The sequence below is a fragment of the Balearica regulorum genome, chromosome 1 (assembly GCF_011004875.1).
Source record: "Balearica regulorum gibbericeps isolate bBalReg1 chromosome 1, bBalReg1.pri, whole genome shotgun sequence".
Classification (NCBI taxonomy): Eukaryota; Metazoa; Chordata; class Aves; order Gruiformes; family Gruidae; genus Balearica; species Balearica regulorum.
The window spans coordinates 7,158,004-7,179,304 of NC_046184.1; the positions used below are offsets into that span (position 1 = coordinate 7,158,004).

At 39.0% G+C, this 21,301-nt stretch overlaps 1 protein-coding gene across 2 annotated transcripts; it reads left to right on the top strand.

Moving 5' to 3' along the window:
* The first annotated feature begins 4,416 nt into the window (after positions 1–4,416).
* Positions 4,417–20,747, top strand: SEC61A2 (SEC61 translocon subunit alpha 2). 2 transcript variants are annotated; one of them, XM_075764866.1, is made up of 12 exons: positions 4,417–4,790; positions 6,030–6,097; positions 10,008–10,073; positions 11,852–11,930; positions 15,295–15,426; positions 15,567–15,676; positions 16,298–16,451; positions 17,101–17,261; positions 18,105–18,302; positions 18,526–18,717; positions 18,862–18,938; positions 19,647–20,747. In XM_075764866.1, exons 1-12 carry the CDS (start codon positions 4,784–4,786, stop codon positions 19,831–19,833), a joined length of 1,431 nt encoding a protein of 476 aa, XP_075620981.1. In that variant the 5' UTR covers positions 4,417–4,783; the 3' UTR covers positions 19,834–20,747. The 2 variants fall into 2 exon arrangements, with proteins under 2 accessions (XP_075620981.1, XP_075621047.1); XM_075764932.1 differs by lacking the exons at positions 4,417–4,790; positions 6,030–6,097 and adding an exon at positions 9,001–9,124.
* The last annotated feature ends 554 nt before the right edge of the window (positions 20,748–21,301 follow it).

Here is a 21,301-nt window from a genome sequence, read left to right on the forward strand (position 1 = left end):
TAGCAGAGTGGTGTGGATTTTCTCATGTCTTTTCCTATGGGCCAGGAATGAAATCTGTTGCAGCTGTTGGTGCTCTTCTCAGCACATGCGTTGTTAAAGCAAAATTCCTGGGAGGACCTTGCAGAATGGCTCCTGAAAGCTTCAGGCACCCCTGTTTCTCTTGCCTGGAGAAGCAGTGCTTTCACATTAAGCTTGCAGCGTGGAAGGTGTGCTGCAGGGATCATGCCATACTTAGAACCATATTTTGTAGAAGCCAAACTAGTTTCTGGAGGCTAGCCTGAAGAGTGACACTACTTCCTACCTGGGAAATTCTTCTTAGTGTCCTCCTGGTTTGTTGTTTGGGGTTTTGATTTTTTTTTTTAACCCAAGACTGTACTGTTACATCACTCCGTTGCTTCAGTATTCCGCGTTGACAACGAACATTTAACTTCTTACTAGTAAAGCCAAAGGAAAGTGCATTTAAGAAACTCTTTTCCAATCCCAGGCTGTTTCACCAGTTCTCAGGAACGTGGCCTGTTTACGAGGGCTCACTTCTGTTTGGATTCTTCCTTCAGTGGTCCTTAGTTCTCACACAAAATCTTGCTTGCACCAGAAGAAGGCCGAAGCTGTGACCAAGTAAGAGCAACAGAAGAGTCCAAAACTGTGGCAAGCTAAACAGAAAAGTGCAATAAGGCAGGCTGCAAATAGTTTGAGGGACGATGTGCTGAAAGTTATAATGGTGAGGCCTCTTTCAAGTACACCAGTAACTGGAGGGGCGAGAGGCGGGAGAATTAGGAGGTCAAAGAGACTTAGCAAGAAAAAATCTTAGCTTTTCGAGGTTTTGTTTTTTCGTTGGAGGAGGTTCTCAGCTGGAGGCCTGTTGGGAGGTTCCGGAGCAAAAACTTCTTTGCGGTGTAGGTATCACAGACTTTATCTTGAAAAAAATGTGTTAATAAAACAGGTTATAGAAGAAATCAGTGAAAGGAAGAGCAGCAAATGACAAAACAGGAGGTAATCAGCCAGGTTTTCTAAAGGAGCTCAAACAGATACAGGTATTCAAGTCATTTGAAGAAGTTCCCAAAATACACCTTTGCTTTAGCAACAAGACGAGGTGAGCAGGAGGGGACAATGACTAAAAGGAGTTCAGCTTTAGCCCTCACAACCAAGGAGTGACCTCAGGTGTTCCCCTTCTCCCTGCTTCTCCTGAGGGCTCTGAGAGGACTTCTCCTGAATCCCATCTTCTCCTTCCATCATGAATTCTTGTGACCAAAACATTGAGATTAAGCAGGAGAATAATGAAGCCAGATGGCAGAAGGAGGTAGAAGCTGCCCAGGCAGACCCCCATGCTGACTGCCCTCCTGCTCCCCCACAGCAGCTCTCCCATCACCACAGCATTTTTCCCAGCATTTTTTCTTTTCCAGTCTAGTTGTCATTGTGAAGATGGCACCTCCTTACTCCTTCCAAGCTTATCTAGGGGAACGTGCTTGAATTAAATCACACCCACCACGAGCCAAAGACCTTTTTGAAAAGAAACAAGTGGGGTTTAACCAAATCCAGCACTTCCAGGTGGGAAGTCATAGTAGGTGAGGAAGAGCAGATCACAGGCAGGGTGCGCATTCACCTGAGGAAACAGCTCCCAAAAGCATCTCTGAAGCCTACTTTGGTATTTTACCCTAATTAATTCCCACATTAATTCATGAACTCTGTATGACCCAGAAGTAACCTCTGTAATCTGTTCGGTATGTTTTACATGACTTCTTTAGCACATCCATCGCAGTGACATGAAATCATGTTTCTTCCACTTTGTTCTAGCAAACTTCACAACTTGTTAAGCATTCTGAGCAGCATCATCTAGTCAAGACATATCCCGGTTGAAGTTTTTCCTCACAGACTTCTAAGGATTTCTTGCCATAGTCCTATGGCAGTAGACTCTTCTAGTTAGAAATCACCTTTCCTGAGAATGGCTGGAGCTGTGCCTGTCCTTTACTTCCTGCTGGTTTTAACCATGGATATTATCTACTAACAGCAGCTGTTCTTTCACAGGGACGTGGTTACACTTTGGATATAATACTTGAGGTGTATACTTCAGTTTGTTGGACACTGCCCAAACAGGCACTTGTGTCATGCTCAGTACTTTTGTACAATTTATCTCGTGATGCTCACAAAGAACTTCTACATCACTAACTAGAAAAAGGAGTTCAAAGAGTAACACTTGCTTTGGCTGCAGCTGTAGCTAAGGAAGTTGTAGAGCACAATCATCAGCCTTGATTCCAATTTGGTGATTACATAAAATCACATTTTTTTTTCCACAACGACAATACACACAAAGGAAGAACAGACCCAGTATGTTGAGTTTTATGTGGCCTGAACATTATGTGGCCACATTATGTGGCTCTGTTCAGAGCCTGTTTTACACTCCCGTGGGGGGAAGAGACAGCTATTTCTGTAGCGCTGCTCAGCTAAATTCCTCCAGCCCAGCGCTGCACTGCTGTGGAGCCCCTCAAGGGTGCTGGGGTAAGGAAGGGAGAGCTTCAACACAGCTCTCCTTGGTTTTGCTGATGCAGATTTGCCTGCAGAGTACTCCTCTTTTGTGATGGCTAATGGCTACTGGGAGCAAGACCTTAACATGAGTTAGTGGTTAATGCCATTTCTGCCACCACTTTTGGATGCGCACAAGGCTGTGTTCAGTCTGCATGCTGTGCCCTGCACGCAGACTTGGCTCTCCCTGTGTGAGTGCTGGATTCCTTTTGCAAAAAAGCATTTTGGAAAAAAGTAGAAATTGCAAAAGCTGCAGAGGAGGGAGCCACTTAAAAATGGGAATGAGTTTCCTATATGTGCAGGAAGCTTCATTCAGGAAAATGCCAGATATGGCATATAAGTTGGGTGAGTAGGTAACAGTGCAGGTCCCAGTCCTTGGACAGAAGAATTTTGTGAGTCATTAAAACAAGCAGAAGTGAAGCTTTATGTGCTGTTAGATAGCAAAAAAGCTAACTAACTAGAATGTTAGCTAACTTGTGCATCATGGGCTGTGGGCTGAGATGCAGAAGTGATGATAGAAGTTGTGGATGAATGTTCAGGATTTTCAGAGAAAAGTCCAAGACGACAAAAAAAAAGTAAAGGCATTGAAGGAATGAGACGTTAGGTTCAGCAGTTCATTAGAGACATTAGTAATGGTGACAGGAAGAAAACCCATCAGGAAAATATTTTTAAATATTTTAAGAAAAGTATTTTAGAAACAGTGATGTTATTTTAGATATTTTTTTTAATCTAGCCAGAATTTTGAAAGTGTAAAGTTTTGAACACCACAACAGTATTCATTTGGAATGAGCAAAGAAAACAATACTGCATTTGGATTTTTTTTACTTCTGTCACTGGGAACCCATTCACAGGTGACAGTAACATTTCTTCAGCACACCCAAAGAGGTGTTAGCATAAGTTGAAGGAACCTCCTGGGCCTTTTATCAATCACCAAAACATGGGCCAGTGACTTACAGATAGGAAGGTTTGCTGTGAGCAAGTGAGCTAACATGACTTATAATTAAGGATAAAAATGGCTAAAAATATGAAGAAAGGGTAATTACAAGAAACTTCCTGAAGCTCAACTATTAACCCAGCTATTAATTTGTAGATTATAATCTACAAGTAGGATGCTAGGTCAATTAATTATGGGCATTTGTCAGACTCTCCAGGAACTATAGGTGAAAGTAATTGCTACAGGGTAGCTCATTAGTGTTTGTAAAATTACAATTGTATAAACTGGAAGAAAAAGCCTTTCTCACTAAATGATTTCAGATGAGGGAGGCTACTGAACAAAATTCTTTAAAGATATTGTAGCAACATCTTGGTTACATGAATTTCTCCTCAGGGAATGCAGAATAAAATCCAATATACAAATTTAAGGTTGGGGGGAGCCATAATCCTTCATGTGTCTCATAGTCTTTCTTGGGAACTTAGCATAAAACACCTGTCATGTCAATGAGGAAGAATACAAACCCATGCATAGGATGAATTAACTCAGGAAGAATAAATATTGTTTTAAATTGTGATAACCCTCATTTTACAGACCACTACCTGTTGTAAGAGAAAGCTGTGAAGAAGGTTTGATACCTGTTTTGGTGATACCCATTCCCAGTCCAGGCCCTCTGTCAGGTTCATTTCACCCACAGACCTGTGATTTTACCAAATCACCTGTGAAATTATCACATCCACCCATCAATACGGGCGATTAGGGTACTAGTAAAACACACCGGTACCAAACCGCTAAATCTGTGCTTTTCAAATCGATACTACTGTACCAACAACACCAACTCAAACCTACTCAAAACCCCCGAGGACTAAGAAGATACGAACAAGGCTGCGATTCAGAGTGAGGGAGTTTCGGTGAAGTGAAAAGCTCCGTTCCCGCTCGGGGGGGGGGGGCACGTCCCCTCACAGCGCGCAGGGCATTCTGGGAGCACGGCTGCTACCGGGTCCTTCAGCGTTGTGGCTGGCCGCTGACAGCCTGATCCACACCGTAGCGGCGATTATCCCGCCCCGCCGCGGATGCCGTTCCTCTCGCCTCGAAGGAGGGTAACGGGGCTGCGTTCATTGAACCGTCCGTGAAGGAAATATCGCTTTTCTCCGCCACGTCGGTAGCGCCGTCCCCTCAGGGCAGGGATAGTCGTCCGGAGCGATGCCTGAGCACAAGGGGGTGGGGCCCTGTGGCCGCCGTCACGTCACGTCACGTCACGTCACGTCGCCGGCCGGCGGCGGAGGGGAGCGGCGGTGACAGCGGCTGAGGCAGGCGGCCGGCCCCGCCGCCGCCATGGGCAGTGAGTACGGGCAGCGCCGTTCTGCGGGCGGGGGGGGCGGCCCGAGGAGCACTCCCGGACCAGGGAGAAGCGGCCCTGGGGAGCGGGGTAGCTGTCTGTCCGAGGGGAGGATGCGGCCGGTCGGTGGCCCGGCGGGCTGAGGCGGCGGCGTGGCTGAGGTGCCCGCCTCAGGCAGGCCGGAGAGGCGGCGGCAGCGGGGTACCCTCCTTCCCAGCAGGTTTCCTTTTAACCTCCCGAGCAGGGGGTGAGACGAGCCATTGCTTGGCACCGCTTTGTGCTGGGTTATTTTTTTTTTTTCCCTCTGACCTTAATATTTTGACATGGGAGCCGTGCTGCCTTCTGTGGAGCAAGGTGTATCTTCTGATGAACTGGCTGAGGGCTTGAAATAAATAAACTAGGAATATATCACAGCAAAGTGGAAAAGGAAACATGTCATTTCGACCAAAATGTTACTTAACTTGGCTTGCAGTATAATAAATCCATTTTCTTTGAAAAGGTACCGATGGACCATTTTCTGTGGCTATCCAAATATGTTAGGGCTAGGAATAACGTACAAGTTTTGGAGGACAAGTTACCCACCAAACACATGTGCTTCGATTTTTTTCCCCCAGAAAAAGAGCTCAAACTGTTGAGCTTTTCTGTGTTTTTAAAGGAGAAATTGTGAAGAGAGATGTATCAAAAGTTAAAGTAAAATTCCCCAAAGTTCTGATCGGAATAAGTGTTGCAGTGATTTAAATTAAGATTTCTAAACGTATTTTAGAGATTGAATTATTTTTCTCAGTTCAGTATTTCTGTAGAACACAAGATAGTAATCGCTACATGGATACTTTCTGATGTCAGTATCCTTTGCTTCTGTGTTTAACTAGCACAGACTGATATAGGTCATTTATTTTCAGACAGAATACAATTTAGTTCACTTTTGTTGATATATACAGTGCTGCTTCTCATCTGAAATTGTTCCAGCTGTGGAAAAAAGAATGGACCAAATCTGATTAGAACAACAATCCTCTTTCACATTTTTCCCCGGTTTTCAACTGTTTTAAGAAAAGGGCATTAGTTTTCAAACACTGAATTAGAGTGTGTGGTGATGAAATAATTCACTTATAAAGTGTTATTTACACTTTGTTATTTTCCCCTAGAAGTTAAATAAAGAATATAAATATTGTGTGAAGTTTTATAAGTTCATAAAGGTTCACTAATATATTTTTCTCTTCTTTTGTGTTTGTTTTTCTGCAACAGTAAAATTTTTAGAAGTTATTAAGCCATTCTGTGCAGTGTTACCTGAAATCCAGAAACCAGAAAGAAAAGTGAGTGCCGCATTATGTTTTTACTTTTATTGGCTCAAAGATAAGAGAATATTGTGATATTCAAGTCCACACTCCAATATAAATACAGACAGTGGGCCCTACAGTAGGACATACTGTTTGGAGGAGGGGGGGGAATCCATGTCAAGGTAAAAAATTACCATGATGGTGAATTCTTAACAGCCTTCTGATAAGTTGTTTCTCTTGGTAATTATGCTAAGTTTTTTTAAAAAGTCTCATCTCTAGACTAAGTTTTATTTAGTTTTAGTTCCATATGATTGGATCTATTTTAATATACTAGAACAGAGTTTTCAAGCTTTTTTTCCCCTGTGGATACCACTGTTGCCTTTGAGTACTGGTCACAACTCTGGGCTTTGAGCTGGCTTATATATTACTTTGAAAAGGCTTGTGCTGTAATTCAGGAACCGTAAATTTAGTTCCTCCTTTCCCACAAAATATTTTCCACTCCCATAGCTGTGATTCACCTTGATGAAGTGGGAAAGTGATCTGTGATATAGTTCAGGTAATTGCTCCCTGTTCACCTACTGGATGTCACACTTTTCTTTGTTCTGAAATCAGTGACCTAAGTTTATTTACAGCTAATCTCTCTATTCCTCTAGCCCTAGAAACTCCTCCCATTTATCTGCACGTTTTCTAGATTAGAATTAGTTAATTTCTACAGACAAGAAAGGACCTGTCTTGTCAAAAAAACCCCAGCAACCCACTGTTTTTTACTTCCAAAACTCAAGCAAGCACATATTGCATAGGTCACAAAGGTTCTAATTAGATTAACAAATTTATCTAATATTCATTGTCATGACGGGCATGAAAATTCCTTAAGAGCTAAATATTGATTTTTATATTCTTAAAAGGAAATGCATAGCTGGGAACATGACGCAATTAGAGAGAAACCTCTTTTGTTGATGAGAGATTCTCAAAGGTTAGGACTGGATGCAGAGATGATTGTGCCAGTAACCATACCTGAGCCTGCTGGATTGAATGGAGAAGAAATAGTAAAAACTGCTGATTATTCCTCTCTGGAATTGATTTTTTAAAAGTTTGGGATTTATTCCCTGGCTCTTTGCTCCATCTGTATTTCCTTGTTGCTTTCCAGCATCTTTCCCTCTTGGGACAGGTTTCCAAACAAATCATTTAGGTCAGACAAAGGCATCTTCAGAGCAGGAATCTCCAGAGCCAGACCTGTGCTAAGATTTGGATGCACCAGACCTGGGTGGAAGGTACCGATCTGTGTTTCTGCAGCAGTGAACCTTAGTGCAATCTTCTGGTGCTGATTTACGGCATATCTGTGATTAATTGGTTACATCCATCCCACTTTTGTCTAGTGAAGTGGAGAGGAAGAGGGAGCTAAGGCAAATCTACAGATACAGATGTTTCTGTAAAGCTCATTGACAGTTGTGATTTTTTCTCTTTCTTTTTTACCTCCTCCCGTTCTATTTGCCAGAGAGGAGAGGGGCTTGATCTGCCCATGCCCTCCATCAGCAGGTGAAGGATGCCCAGATAGGTGCCAAGATTCCTGTCCTCTCTATTTGGGTCACTTTGTCCTTATTGCTATCTAGGTCACCGTCTAGGCAGTGACTGCCAGTTGCCAGCTTTGTACAAATTTCAACTGAAAATATAATTGGGAACATCTTTCCTAGACTGAAGAGCCCTTTGACCGTTTTAAGTCATGTTCCTTGCTTGTGTGTCGTTTATCAAGTGACCTAGGTCATTCTATATAACTGTAATTCTTTGTTATTTATTGTTTTCTTGCATGTTGTCACTGGCAGACATCATTAGTAGTGGTTTTAGTGGATTGGTTAAGACCAGGACAAGAAATGAAGATAACAGAATAGAAGTCTGTTTTCTCTAAACTTGCATTGATTGTTAAGTGAAGATGAAGTTTTGATTCAGTTAGGCTCTATTGAATCATTTTGCCATTGTTGTTGGTGAGGAAAGTGGCCTTTTTCTGTCAGTAGGGAGTGTTGCCTTTGTGTTTTGGCCAAGGGGATTAACAGAAGCAATTGCTACTTTTTGTAGTTAATAGTATCAGTTCATGGTTCCCTCATATGCACAGATTTTTCTAAATAGAACACACTGTTCAGAACAACCAAGCTGCTGCTGCTGCTGAAGTCCCTTCATTTTCACAAGTTTTAAGAAAAATGTCAAAGGAGTAAAATGTCCAATTGAATCTGATCAGATGATGAAATGTACTGTCCCTGTGCTTGTTATCATTTGTGGCTGGAATATTTTTGTACCAGTCAGTATTTTGCTGTTCCTGTCATATGGATTTGGATGCCTCCTTTTTCTTTTTTGTCTGTCTGAATCATAGAGACTTTTTTTCCTTGTGAATAACTGTGATTTGGGTGATACAGAATTTCTCTAATGCTCATGTTCACCGTAGTTACAGAGAGAGCCAGAGCAGTTGTACAGCTTGACTGATACCTCAGAAGCTAAGGTTAACTGTTGGGCTGCAGAGATAATTTGGTTAAGCATTTTTCTTTTTAGAAGTCTGTACTTAAAATCTGAATTGTTGAATTCAAACAGCACTTGGTAAAGTGGGTCAGCACTGCATAAAGTCTAACACAAGGTACTGTTTGGATTTATGTGCTGCTGTCACTATTTTTCTTTTTTTAACTTTGTACTGTAAGTATTTTTAGCATCTGGCCTCTTTTGAAAGAGTGAGGCAGTATCAGTAAATAAATTAAATTACTGGGATTATTTTGCTTCTAAGTGAGTGCATGTTTTCACTTATAAAGATACAGACTACTTCTGGATGTTCTTTTGCTTAAGAAGCTGTGCTGCTGCATCGGTTTGTAGTTTGTCATTTGTGGGTGTTCAGCACCTATAAAACCAGGCACTAATCCTTTTTCTTGTTACTTCTTTACAGGCAGATTCAGTGGTTGGAGACAGAGAGCTAGTATTTCTCGTGTAGCTATCTTACATGTTAGTTCATGTCATGTTTTAGTAGCTGCTGTACTCTTGCCTGCAGTGAACACACTTATCCTAATGTTTACAGTCCATGGAGGAGAGGTGGGAACTTGAACGTAACACTGCATCTTAGCTCTCTCTGGTCTCTTCGAGTGCATTTCTTCCTATCTCATGCTTTGAGTAATCCTCTGGTTCAAACTTAAATCTTGTGGTTCTTCTCTTCTTGCACCTTGCACTAGTTACACTTGCCTCAAATGTTGTGACCCTGAGGTTCTCTTCAATGTATTAGTCACTAATGATCATTGATCTGACATTCTTTTTAAAGTAATATATAATCTACATCAAAAGAAGTATTTTGGAGGGGAAAAAGAGTCTTTAAAAATTATTTTGTGGTGTGTGTCCTTCATAATGGTGAATGTAAGCTTCCTCTAACACCCTTTCAAGAACTTAATTCTAAATATTTTTAATTGCTATCCAAAAGTCATGGTGGTTCTGGTTTTTATGGCTTTTCTTCACAGCAGTTAAATCTCTTTCAAAACTTTATAGTGCTTTAGTTTAATAACTTCCAGTCTTACAAAACAGTGCCTCCAGTCTGTTGAAGCCTAGAGCACTACTCACTGAAGCTAAGTTTTTTTGCATTAATCTTTCATGTTTGTTCTGGTATGTCCATGGTTTTAGCCATATTATTGCTTTTCTGTAAATACCCACTGTATTAGAATACTATATATTAGAATAATATATGCTACTCACTGAATGTCGGCCATGCTGTCTGACAGATCCCATATAAGTTTTCGTAACCCCATGACTGTCTCTTTCTATAAAATCTGAAATCATATTAATAAATAAATTCTAATAAGAAATGATGCCTGCTCGTTCACCATCTTTGCATTTAATTCTGAATGATATAGCACTTAGTACTAATGTGAAAGTACGGTGAAACTTCTACATACAATGAACACATGGATCTCTACAATCTGTTCTGCAGATCCAGTTCAGAGAGAAGGTACTATGGACGGCTATCACACTCTTCATTTTCTTAGTATGCTGCCAGGTAGGAATTGATGTTTTCTGTGTTTCAGCAAATGTACGTTCTGTACATATAAAACAGAGTGCTAAAAGTGTGAGAAGTTCTTGTTTCATGTTGACATACCAGTTTCAGTTATATATTTTTATGGTTAAGTATTTAAAGTTCAGTTAAAGAAACCTGATTCGCTGAAATGGTCTTTATTGTTGATTGTATGTGTTTTCAGATGCTAATGCTTTCTATTTAGTCTAAAATACATAATGCTTTTTCTTGTTATATGAAAGATCCTGTCAAATGATGATACCGGCTGCAGGGTAAACAGCTGAGATAATTATTCATTGAGTAGTATAAGCAAACTGAGCAATTTTATGCATTCTTTACCCTCTTCATAGCTAAATTTAAATCTTCATAGTAACAAGTTTGAAAGTGAAATAGAAGTGACTGTTTTTATCTGATGCCTCTTGAACAAGCTGATGGATTGTAAAGATTGCAGGAAAACATTTTTCAGAAGTGTTTTGGTTCACATTTAGAACTTGTTTTTTGTGAATATACTGACAAAGATGTTAGCTAAAACCCCTCCAAAATACAGGTCTTTGTAAACATCTATGTCATCTTTATTACTCATAGTTGCAAGAGTTCCTGGAACTGTTACAGGGGTTGTAAACAGTGGTGGTTTTTTAAAGAATACTTAGATATTGCAGAAAATGAGAATCCATAGTGATAGATATTGTTTAGAACTTTTAGACCTCTTAGAACATTTACAATGAACCATACATCTTCAGAATTAGGCTTTTTAGGTTGTATTTATTAACTTGAACTTACCCATTACAGTCAGATTCTGGAGCAGCAGTTTAAGAATTTTTGTTTACAACAGTGAAGGACTGCTGAAAGGCTAAACCGCAGCTCTCATACCTACCTGTTTTTTTTGGGAGGAGGAGGCAGGAATGATAGTAGAGCTAGAAGAACATGCAGTTTTATCTGTGTTTCCTAGCTGCTGGATATATGTGTAATTAAGATTTTGTAATTATACAAAAGATTGAAGTAGTTGAATAGAAGATCAGATGGTCCAGACTGAAGTTTTCAGGAATTAATCTAGAAGATTGCCTGAATTCCTAGTCTACTTTTTTTTGTGATTAAGAAGAGCTTAAAATCCCTCAGTGTTGACACATAGAATATTGGAGGTTTTGTATAAACTTGGCTGACCTTGACAGTTCCATATGGGATATTTCAAAACATATTCCCAGCTGTAGAATTTGAATAATTCAGCTTGCTGGAGGAAGATATTTACATTGTAGTTTATGCTGTATCTTTAATTTGTACTGAAAAGAAATTCTGTTTAGGACTGCTTAAAAAAAATTGAAAAACCCCCTGCTTTTATCTGTCTTCTCAAAGATGTTTTGCTACATTTTGCTCCTTTTTTTAAAATTTTCCCCATTCTGTTAATAATTTGTGGTGGCTAACCTTTTTTTTTTATGCTTTTTTGTTCTTTTGGGGTATTGTAGTACCCTGTAACTGCATATGACAGGCATTTAAATCTTCATTAATATCTGGTTTATGTGCACTGACTCTTCTTTCTAGGAGTTTCTGCTTCTTCCTATAGAAGGGTCTTAGTTTAGTCCTCCAAGTCGTACTCCAGTTGGAGGATTAAAATAGATGGTGTCAGTGTCTCAGATTTAATAAAAAAAAAATAAAATGGAATAAATGCTATTAAACAGTGTAACAGTTGAATCGTTACATGTTAAGATTTTTTGATTAATGCATACTTGCTTTGTGTATCTGTTTAATACTGCTGTGTGCTTTGACAGATACCTTTGTTTGGAATCATGTCATCAGATTCTGCAGATCCGTTCTATTGGATGCGAGTCATTCTTGCGTCAAACAGAGGTGAGTAGATTATTTCCTTTCTCTCTTTTTTGTGTTGGTATAAACAGACCAGGAGAAAAACAGTTGGCTGTTAAATTTTATACAACCCAGATGTCACGTTGAAACGCTTTGTAAAGTTCTTAACACAGATGTAATTAAAATTGACTGATCTTTGAGGAGTATTTCATCTTAGGAGTTGGGTTTCCTTTGATGTGCAGATCAGATTAATCTTGATTCTCAGGTTTTGGTATGATTCTGTTTTGAATTGTAGAGCAGTCTCTGATTAATATATGGGACAAGGAATCTTCTGCCCCACCACTTAATAAACAGCAGTAATGTGCAGTATGAGAGTGTTCACTAGAAAATACCTTATGTGTGAAAGTCAGTTATGCTTCATAATATTTTGGCAACATTTTGAGTGAGTAATTTTATAGGTGGGAAAGCTAAGGGCAGAGATGATGAGGGTTATAGTTTAGCAAAGCCAAACTAACTTATTTTAGAATAGACAAATGTATCCCAACCAAATGTGTAAGACTTAAACTAATGCTAGAAGTCTAAAACTGAAGATGAGTGACGTGACATGCGTGACGCTAAATGAGGACACTGACCTCATCTGTGTCTTTGAGAATGGGCTGGAAGTAAGAAAAATCAGTGGAACCCTGTAATGCGAAGGTACAAATTATTTAGGAATGGCAAATTTTGTCACACCAGTGAAGATAATAAATTAAGGTAAATAAGTTATCTGTTTCAAACTCTACTGCGGAATTTGCATATAAAATTCCATGTCTCACTAGCAGCATATAATACTAAATATGCTATCCACTACCCAGACAGAATGGTAACGGTGGCCGAGAAAAGACTAGAGAGACTGTGAAGGCAACAAAAAGCAGGAGTGGGAAAGTTAATTTTCGCCTAATTCAACTGACTAGATGTCATTGGAGGATGTGAGGTAAAGGCTAAAGGTTTTGACATCCTAATATCCTTGCTGTTGGAAAAGTAGAATTTCCATGAGAGACGATGTAATATTTAATGTGGTAATGAACAGCATGTAGACTCTAGGATGCAAGTATGAAAAAACCACATTATAATAATGACTTTAATGCTTTCACATTTTACATTTTGGTAGCAGGGAAAACACTAAAAAAAAAAGAAAAAATAATTGTGCAATAATGCTTAAAATTTTTAAAAATTAGAACTGAAATGAGGACTCTGGTAGTTAGGCAGAAATGAAAAGAAGACTCCAGACAATAAGGAGGTGCTCAAAAACCCTTTCTTAAATTCAGATTACTTATTAAAGGCTCTTCAGGAAATTAAGCTGTTGCGGGATAAAAGGGAAGAGCTAATGGCTTAAAACCTGGTTGAAAAGATCAGAAGAAATGTTTGTACAAATCTGTAAGGTGCCACAAATTGAATGTTGCATGCAGTTCTAATCTACCCTGCCATGAAAGATATAATAGAACTAAAAAAACACGCAGGAAAAGGCACCAGGGAAAATACAAGGTAGATATTAATCTATAGAAAGAGATTCTAAAAAATAAGGATTCTTTGCCATGAAATGTGCATATCCCAAATGTCTTTTATGTCTTCATCTCTGGAAACAAGTGGAATGGATAGTCACTTTTTCCTTATACTGTAAGAGGGAAGGGGCAGCCAGTGGTATTGTGAAGCAGCACATTAACTCCAAGTTTCTGAATAAATTACTGGCAGAAGTTGCCAGAAGCAGTTTCTGAATAAATGACTGATATATGAGAAAAGGGGAATACAAAGTGATACTTCCCCCAAAGAAGGGGCCCCTTTCAGAGGCGAGGTGTGAGGATAACAAGCTTCTAGGCTGATCAGCTACGGATATATTGTTTCTACTTCTTTTCATCTTCCATATGACCTTACAGACCATGTCTCCCCTGTCACTGGTTCTTGTTGAGACTTTAAAAGTCTGCAGTGGCTAAATACTTTTTTTATTAATAGTTTTATTGGTATTTTTATGATGGAATGCTACTGTACTACACGAGAGCAGAGTTCCACTTAAATGTACAAAATTGAAAGGAATTGTAAGCTGATTCTCTTTGGAATTTGCCTGGTGGATATTGTGACTTAACATCAGAAAAAAATGTGCATTATTTATGTCCCTTGAGTGACCATGTAAAAGATGGTGACAAAGTAATTTGATCTGGCCTAATTGAATATTAAACTTGTAAAATGTGTTCTTACCCAAACTTTTTTCTTTAAGGTTCCAGCTTGGGAAATGTGGAAAGTTTGATCACTTGGTGGTTCTAGTTTCTTAATTTTCATCCATATTTTCAATGTTGTGGTTATTTAAGCTTTCAACATCTTCAGATAGGAGAAAAAAAATCTGATATTAGCTGAAGGACAAGTCAAATTTCAAAAAGTAATCTCTTTATAATGCTCTTGCGCCAAAAAGATGATGTGGAAGAATGTTTCTGTATTGAGATGGGAGAGTATATTGTATAGGCAAGAGGTGGGCGATTTTCCTGAGTTTAATTGCTTTGTGTACGTTCAGTTCTGCTCCCATACTGCGTATGTAACTCAAGCAGGTATCAGTACTTGAGCAAGACCTTGCTGAGAATATTTCTACCTTAGAGTATCAGGTGGTAGTTCTGGGGTTGCAGGTGTATCAATCTGAGGATGGTAGCAAAGTGAGTGATGCCCCAGTTTTTATTACACCAGATGAAGTGACTGGGAGGGAAAACCAGGCAGGTTTTCCAGAATATACACCTGTGTGCTGCAGGAGTAGTTTTTTATGAAGTTACATCACCCTGTTTGAGTTGTATACAGTTGGAAGTTGATACCTCGGTGACATTGCGGCAGTAGGTGAGTTGGCAGAGCAGAGCATCTTAATGACGTGTGTTTGTTTTGTTAGGACAAACCGTAACTTCTGTGTTCTTAACTAGAGTCAGTGATTCCAAGAGTGCCAGTATCAGCCACTGTGGATCTGCAGCATCTTTCATGTGGTCTTCAAAATGAAACTTTTGGAAAATGTGACAGTTGAAGCACTGACAGAGTAACCAACCAGGGACAAGATGCTGTCCAGTGAAAGGTTCCTTGATACAATATGCCAAAAAGCTGAGCTTCAGTGTGCATTGACCTTTAGTGTTAGCATGGTTTCATAAAAATAATTGAAGTGAAAAGCTACATAGGTTTCTCATGCTGCCTTCAAAATTACAGATTTTAACACAGCAGCTGCCTTTTGTGAGTAGACAACGGTCTTTGTTTTGATCATACCTGTACTGGAATACACACGTTTGAAGCATTATGAAAAATGTTGCTTACAGGTCAGAAACCTTTCAACAGACCTAGTATCCTCAGAGTGTAATTCTTTAGGAGAGATGCTTGAATGGCAATCGTATTAATTTTTCTTCCTGTTTAGGTACTTTGATGGAATTAGGTATCTCACCCATTGTGACATCTGGTTTGATCATGCAGCTGCTAGCTGGAGCGAAGATCATTGAAGTTGGTGATACTCCAAAAGACAGAGCCTTGTTCAATGGAGCTCAGAAATGTAAGCGCTGTTCCAATTAAAATTAATAAGCATATTTTTATTCTTGGGAAAGCAGCCTGCCTAAGTGATACTAGATGTGACATTTCTTTGGTAGGTGATTTCAGATTTTTTTAAAGGATTTGCTTTCTCTCTTGTTTTAGTATTTGGGATGATTATTACCATTGGGCAAGCCATTGTGTATGTTATGACTGGAATGTATGGAGATCCTGCTGAAATGGGTGCTGGAATTTGTCTTCTTATTATAATTCAGGTTTGTAATGAGCTATTTTGTATGTGAATGAGGCTGGTTAGATACAGTGTAGCTGGAAGGAAAAATCTTTCTATGTCTGGTTGCCATTTATTTAGTTAGTTTTAATGCTATAAAGCATCATCCTTCGTATCTTTCTGTCTATATATGAGAAATTCTAAATATTCCATAACAGAGGAGAAAGTTGGGATAGTTAATATCAGAAATGTTTCAGGTAGGAGTGGCTGTTTGATTAAAAACACAGGAATCAGCAGAGTTGGAAAGCAGTAGCTGCTGTTCAGTACCATGGAGGACTTCTCACTAAATGACACAGGTGCAGCTTGGAGACATTATCCTGTAGAGCAAAGCAGTAAATGCAGAAACTTAAAACACTTTTTTGAAAAAAGTACTTGCTGAGTAATCTGTTTGCTAGCATCAGTGTTGAAAAGTCCACAGAGATCATTGCCAGGTGAGATGCACAGGCATTTGTACGTCAGAAGGCAAAAATACTGCGTGAATGATACTTAGATGAAAAACTTAACAATCACTCTCCAACATGATGAAAATACTGAAGCAGGGAATTAATACATAATACTTGACTTGATTTATTCTTGTTTCTGCTCAGTTTTGTTTCTTTCCCCACAGCTGTTTGTTGCTGGTTTGATTGTGTTGCTGTTAGATGAGTTGCTACAGAAAGGTTATGGCTTGGGGTCTGGTATTTCCCTGTTTATTGCTACCAATATCTGTGAAACCATTGTATGGAAGGCTTTTAGTCCCACTACCATCAACACTGGCAGAGGTACGTGTGTGATTACATCCACTGAAACACTTAACTAATTGTATACTATACATAAACTATCAGATGTTTATCAGATTGATATTAAAAATGTTTTCCTGTGTGTTGATTAGCTTCTAAAGTCAGTTGTCTAATATTGAAGATGAAAATGTTGTCTGACATGTGAAGATTAATAACCTATAACTTTGCCTTCACTGATTTGAATTGCAGTAGTTAAAATGGGATTTGAATCCCCTTGACTGAAGATTTTTTGATTTCCAAACCAAGACTAAAATAGTCTTGGTTTAGCATCATTTAGTCCATAGAAAGAGAAGATAAGAAATTCTGTATGTTCAGAGGAGTTGTTTATGATCCAGCTGTTGTTGGTGGCTAGAAGATACTTTTATAGTTGGTGCCTCCAAATTACTTTAAGCTGCTTTGATGCTTCAGAGACTACCATCTCTTCATTCCTCAACCACTAATTGACAACATTATTGGAGATTATTCCACAAACTAAACCAGGACCCTATAATGTGATATATTTGTTGTAACAGGATTGTCCTATTCTATCTGATTTTATATGTGTCACTTTTAAAATTTTCAAAAGATACTATCTTTTAAAATGTTTTTAATTTACAATTTAAAATGATGTCTACTTTTTTGCTTCATGCAGGAACAGAGTTTGAGGGTGCTGTGATTGCACTATTTCATCTTCTGGCTACACGAACCGACAAAGTCCGTGCTTTGCGGGAGGCTTTTTACCGACAGAATTTGCCCAATCTCATGAATCTGATTGCTACAGTATTTGTATTTGCTGTAGTCATATATTTTCAGGTAAAGCGAGAAATTCCTCATAGTAGCTCTGCAGAAATTCCCGATAGTAGCTCTGCAGCTGCGTAGGTAGAAGTGTGTGAGCCCTAGACACTGCAGTCACTGGGGAAAAAATTCAGCAGTTAAACTAGAGTAACTGAAGTACCTTAGCTTTGAGTAAGGAACTCTATCTCAATATTTTTATTTCAGTAACATACCTCTGTGACAGCACAGCTGTTAAATTTTATAGCCAGACATACTTGTACTCAGACAGCGATGTAATCTCACATTCTATTAAATGCCATACACACTATGAGAGTATTTTTACTAAAAATGGATTCTGGAACTGCAGTGGTTGTATCACACAAATAATATACTTGATATTCATAATTGACTTCAAAGAACACTTCTGAGTCAGAGTGCTGGCAAAAAAACGAATTCTCTGGTTTTCAAATCCATGTGGCTTTTCTTGGGTCTACTTGGATAGGAGCCTGCCCCAGAAAACAGAAGGCTGGGCTTATTACACACAACTCTGCTGTTAACTGGCTAGTGAAGTTAAAAGCCATTAAAGGCTTTTATCAAACCCTATTCTTTAAAGTGTATTTTTACAGGTAAATAAAGTGTAATTTAGTAGATGAGAGAGAATGTTTATCTAAAAAGAATGTAATGCACCCAAGCAGGAACACTTAGAAATCCTTAAAATTTGTAATCCAGACTACAGCAGAAAGCCTTTGGGTTTTACTGTCTCAGACCTTGTGCTCTGCATTTATCTGGCAAGAACTCTATAGTCAGGAATAGCTTTTAGGCATACTAGGAATACCTTCTAGCTTGGAAATAAACTCAGTTCATTTGTGTTCCTTCCCATAGGGATTCCGTGTTGATTTACCTATCAAGTCTGCACGATATCGTGGACAGTACAGTAGTTATCCTATCAAGCTTTTTTACACCTCCAACATTCCCATCATTCTGCAGTCTGCCTTAGTTTCCAACCTCTACGTTATTTCCCAGATGTTGTCTGTTCGTTTTAGTGGCAACTTCTTGGTGAACTTATTAGGACAGTGGGCAGTAAGTATTTTAGCACTTTTTTAACTACATACAATTATATGTATATATTACTTCATTGTAAAACTTTGGTATTTAACCAGCAGAAAACTGGAATGCTTACTTTTTAACATTTGTATATAAAATCTGTTTTAAACATCGAAGAGGAATTCCTCTATAAATACAGGACAGGAATGTGAGAGATGTGTGAGAAATAACTAATTGGCCTTTTCTTCCCCTCTCATAGGATGTCAGTGGCGGTGGCCCTGCTCGCTCTTACCCTGTTGGTGGCCTGTGCTACTACTTGTCCCCTCCAGAATCCATGGGTGCAATATTTGAGGATCCTGTCCATGTCATAGTTTATATAATATTTATGTTGGGATCCTGCGCATTCTTCTCAAAGACTTGGATCGAGGTGTCTGGGTCATCAGCGAAAGATGTAGGTGTTCTGATAAACGTGCCTAAATGTTTTCAGACACTAATTTAGAACTGACTGACTACTAACTGATCAGTTATTACTCTAACTAAATATCAGGTGACTATGAAACACCACAGGAGTTTAAAAAAATTGTGGGTTTTGCAGGTTGCCAAGCAACTCAAAGAACAGCAAATGGTGATGAGAGGCCACCGGGATACTTCAATGGTTCACGAGCTGAACAGGTAAGGAAGTGCCATCTTCCAGCAGTACTGCTGTACTGGGTGGTTAAGAGTGCTGGGGAGGTGTCGACTAGATATTCTTGGAGTATCTTGGAATTCTGTTTCCCCTGCAAATGTCAAGATTCTTCCCATTCATTCAGCTGTCACCTTTCCTAGTAATGCAGATGCTGTTTACAGCAGTAGGTAAGAGATTAACTCACAGTGTCTTTTAAGTGGCATAATGAGGGAATTTGGGTTGAATCTCTTCCATGTTTGTAAAAGGAAAATACCTTGATTTTTACAGGTGTTTAATTTACCATTACTGAACTAAGATGACACTACAAAAGCGGTATTTTATGCAGTATTGCAAAACCTGCAGATCTATATTGAAAGGTAGACTTATCCCTACATACTTAAGTCAAAGCAGTTATTCTTGGTCCTGTGGAAGTTAGATAGCATGCACATATATAAAATTGTTATACTTTAAATTGAAAAGCTTTGCCAGTGTTCAGTTATTCACACAGCTTTCATATCCGTGAATGTTTATTTTAGTTTCTACTTTGTGCAAACACAGAAGATAGTACAAGCTAATGGCAGACCTGCATTTGCAATGCTAAATTTGTTGCTCAGTATTCTAGTTTTTTTGGTTTAGTAGTAGATGTATTGTTAGAATCCTTGGATGAAAATTCATGATTATGAATACTTTTTTTTTGTGTGTTGTTGTTGGTACAGGTATATCCCTACAGCAGCTGCCTTTGGTGGTTTGTGCATTGGTGCCCTTTCAGTATTGGCTGACTTTCTAGGAGCCATTGGGTCAGGCACTGGCATTCTGCTTGCAGTCACTATTATTTATCAGTACTTTGAAATATTCGTAAAAGAACAGGCTGAAGTTGGAGGAGTAGGTGCATTATTTTTCTAGATGTCCAAATATTTCATGGTTTGTGTGAAAGGGAAAGTATTTTGACAACATGCATCATTTAGTCCAATAATGCTATTTTCTTTTTGTTTTAAAGTGCTACATGTCCCATTACTGTAATGGGCATTGAGCAATGCCTGTGTGCAGCATTAGTACCAGCTGCCTTAAGAATAAAGTTTACATTATCTTGTTTAAGTATTATCTAGTGTTGCCTGTAATGCTGGAAACCAATTCATCTACCTTGCTGTTCAAACACTACAGTGAGATGGTAAAATGTATCAGTTTGGTATCGGTAAACGTTTTTGCACACAGCATTAAAATGTTAAATTTATTTCCCTGTCCTTAATAGGAAAAAAAAAAAAAATCTGAGTTCAGATTGCTACGTGCCAGTATTCTTGACAAAATTTATTTGTAGCCTTATTTTACATTGATTTTTTTATACTTTTTTAACTTGCATTTCCCCATCATTGAACTCAGCACTGCTTATTCCTCTGTGGTGTCTCCACCCAGGCACCCTTCTCTTAGCTGTAAGGGTGGACAAGCAAACATTTTACCGGAGACTGATACTCATCTCACCTGTGAACTGGTTCTGTGGTGGATTTGCTGCATCGCTGGGCCTGGGGCAGTTTGGTTTCGTGTCCTGGGTGTCCTGTGACACAGCGTGGTAGCTGCTGTCATGCTAGCAAGTCAGCCCAGTAGTTTTGTTTAACCATGTACTTGTGAAAACTGTGCCACTGAAACTTCATGTCCACTTTGCTTTTGTGAGTCTAAAGGATGAGGCCTGGTTCCTAAAGCAGTGTTCATGGAAGGGAAAGGGGGGGAACGAAGAGTTCCTGCTGAAAATTTATTTATGTTGTCGCACTTTAGAGCGGCAATGTAACAACTGTAAACGTTAGACAATAAACTTATTTAATTAAGCTCTCTCCTGTGTTTTATCTGTGCAAGATATAATTCATTTGCAGTTTTTGATCATTTCTGACATGCTTTGTTAGTGAGGTAGGTCTGGAAGGCTGCCTTTTTTCTCTTTATCCTTTCTAGAATATAATTTTGATCAGTTTTCAGCAGCCTTAATTAAAAAACAAATCTCCACATTCCTCCCTTCAAAATCACTGAGCTTGTCTGCTCAGCTGTAATCAAGGTCTTCTTCCCTTTGATTTCACAGTTTGATCTCTTCTGTCTTCTCTCACACTCAACTTGAAAGTAACTTTGTGTTGTCTGTGAAAGTATGAAAATCTTAAGCAAGTTTTCAGCTTCATTTCTAAGCTAGGAAAGCCTTTCTAATTATGCGTGCTCATCCAAATTTATTTCAGAGGCAAGACTTTGATATTAGCATATGTTTATTACAACTCTTAGATCTGAACCTTTAAGCAGTGGTGGTTGTTTACATAATTAGAAGCAGTTGACTGTACACAGATATGCTGAAGATTTGCCTGGAAGTGGTCAGACTGAACGAAGGGGCCGCCAAGGATGT